The sequence below is a fragment of the Amphimedon queenslandica genome, unplaced genomic scaffold (genome assembly GCF_000090795.2).
Source record: "Amphimedon queenslandica unplaced genomic scaffold, v1.1 AMPQUscaffold_12368, whole genome shotgun sequence".
Taxonomy (NCBI): domain Eukaryota; kingdom Metazoa; phylum Porifera; class Demospongiae; order Haplosclerida; family Niphatidae; genus Amphimedon; species Amphimedon queenslandica.
The window spans coordinates 14,289-16,270 of record NW_003547395.1 but is presented as its reverse complement, the minus strand read 5'-3'; the positions used below and the strand labels follow the sequence as shown (position 1 = coordinate 16,270).

Sequence of the window (1,982 nt, the reverse complement as noted above, 5' to 3'; positions counted from 1 at the left end):
GAAAGTGGAGAGGCCTGCATGTAAATTTGGTTGACTTCAGTAACTGTTTTACAGTAGTAGACTACAGGATCAAATTTCTACATAATAAAAACAAGTATATCACTACATATCAAATGGGAATGCAAGTGTGATCATCTTCCAAATCCTTGAGTCAAAGCTCCAAATGTAATTCACCAGTGCCAGCTATACAACATATTGAACATACTGACCATTCACTTCACTGGTGCACTGAAATAAAGGTAAAAACACCAAAACTCTCATAATCTTATTACCTGAACTAAGGGATCTGATTTTGCTAGTTGTACTTGCCAATAAGGTAACATAATGTAGTGACAATTAGTAAGAAGCAGTGTCTGGTGCAAGTGGCAATATAGGTAGTGGAGTCACTGCTTCTGCTGCATGCACATGGCCATAGCATTATAATGTCACTCTTACCATTGCAAAAATGCTAGCGATAGACTGTGCTATTTCAAAAAACTAGTTTTTTTCAAAAAAAGTACACAAAACATTAACTAGAGTAGATAATAGTAAAAAGTTTATTATCATCTATAATAATTATCAGTTAGGTTTATACTAAATATGCTTTCACTATAAAGATTGTTCATAATACAAAGCATTTTGTGTTAGATTGATCTGTCTGAGTAGCCTGAGGAGTAGCTTGAGCAGAAGTTGCATGAGTAGCCTGAGCAAGCTGAGAAGGCTCTGACAGACTACAAATCAATCTACTAGTCACTTTATTACAAGAAATTTCTTACTTAATAGCAGCTTCTTCAAATTTCATTAGATGGAGTCTCTTTTCCAGATCTTTTTTAGTAATCCTAGGATTTTTTCTAACCATAGCACGAAGAACTTGAATTGCAATGGTTTGTGTATCACTACGTTTATGTCGGTATTTATTCATTACTGACTGAAGATACCCTGAATCATCATCATAAATCTCGACAAATTTTTTGATTTTTTTAGCATTAAAAAAATTAGATGAACGCAACAAGTCATCATCTTCTATATCCCTAATAATAGAACTTTAAATAATTTTAGCAACATCATTTTGTACCTAGAAGCTTCAGGAATTTCTTGATGTCTTTGGTTACTATACAAACAACGTCAGATGCATAAACAATCAAAATTAGACTATTCTTACATATATGAATCAGTAAGTTGATCAGAATCTCGTGTATTTTTAACTTGTGCTTCAGCAATTTCAAAGATTAAACTACTAAATGAATAAGAACATGTACAGTAAATAAAATGTGACCATAATTGACAAAAGGTACCTTATGGCGGGTAGTGAAATTTGTGTTTCTAGCCTAAGAAATCCAACTTCCTGAGCCCCATTCATCATAAAATTACTCCACAGGATGCAAAAAGTTACCATGAAACTTTTAGAAACAATGATTGTCTAACAAAGCACTCACAGGTTGATATTTTCCATTATAACGATCAATTTTAAAATCCGCCATAAGGGCCCTTTTGTCAATTATGGTCACAAATACTATGGGCACTATCCTAGCTAACTTAATCTTGGCTTCAATTTCTTGAGAACGTTCAAAATCAGAACACTGTTCATTTGTTGGCTGGCGGACATTAACAACAGAAGGTCTCTATTGTGTATAATAAAGGTACAAATTCAATTATTGTTGATTCAATTTTATAGAATGCTATATAAAATAAAAATATAATTATTCTTATTAGTAGCCTCAGAGAGTCCAAGGTAAACAAACCATGCCTTACAAACTACATTATTATCTTTTTAAAATGAATCATACAGTCAAACTTACACGACTGGCAGGTCTATAGTCAGAGACTTTAACTCTATTAATAGAATAATAACAATCAAACTGTACAAACACTTACTGATCAGCTAGCTGATGAAGATCAGCACATTTAAGAGCTTCAATCAAATCTTCTCTACATCCACCACCAATTTTCCACTCATAAAGCAAATGAAGCATTGGATCATTACTATATGCTGGATTTTGCTG

General features: G+C 33.0%; 1 protein-coding gene across 2 annotated transcripts; it reads right to left on the bottom strand.

Moving 5' to 3' along the window:
* Positions 1 to 562: 562 nt before the first annotated feature.
* On the bottom strand, positions 563 to 1,976 carry LOC109587950 (uncharacterized). Of its 2 annotated transcripts, none has more exons than XM_020004156.1 (7): positions 1,855 to 1,976; positions 1,779 to 1,812; positions 1,516 to 1,601; positions 1,142 to 1,216; positions 1,055 to 1,090; positions 756 to 1,010; positions 563 to 710 (listed from the first exon to the last, which is right to left on the bottom strand). In XM_020004156.1, exons 1-7 carry the CDS (start codon positions 1,950 to 1,952, stop codon positions 602 to 604), a joined length of 693 nt encoding a protein of 230 aa, XP_019859715.1. In that variant the 5' UTR covers positions 1,953 to 1,976; the 3' UTR covers positions 563 to 601. The 2 variants fall into 2 exon arrangements, with proteins under 2 accessions (XP_019859715.1, XP_019859716.1); XM_020004157.1 differs by having other exon boundaries at positions 1,142 to 1,213.
* Between the last annotated feature and the right edge of the window lie 6 nt (positions 1,977 to 1,982).

Coding starts and splice junctions, on each gene's coding strand:
- LOC109587950 (XM_020004156.1), bottom strand. CDS start 1,952: ATGCTTCATTTGCTTTATGAGTGGAAAATTGGTGGTGGATGTAGAGAA. Junction 1,813..1,854: donor CTTCATCAGCTAGCTGATCA/GTAAGTGTTTGT, acceptor TTCTATTAATAG/AGTTAAAGTCTCTGACTATA. Junction 1,602..1,778: donor ACTATAGACCTGCCAGTCGT/GTAAGTTTGACT, acceptor TATACACAATAG/AGACCTTCTGTTGTTAATGT.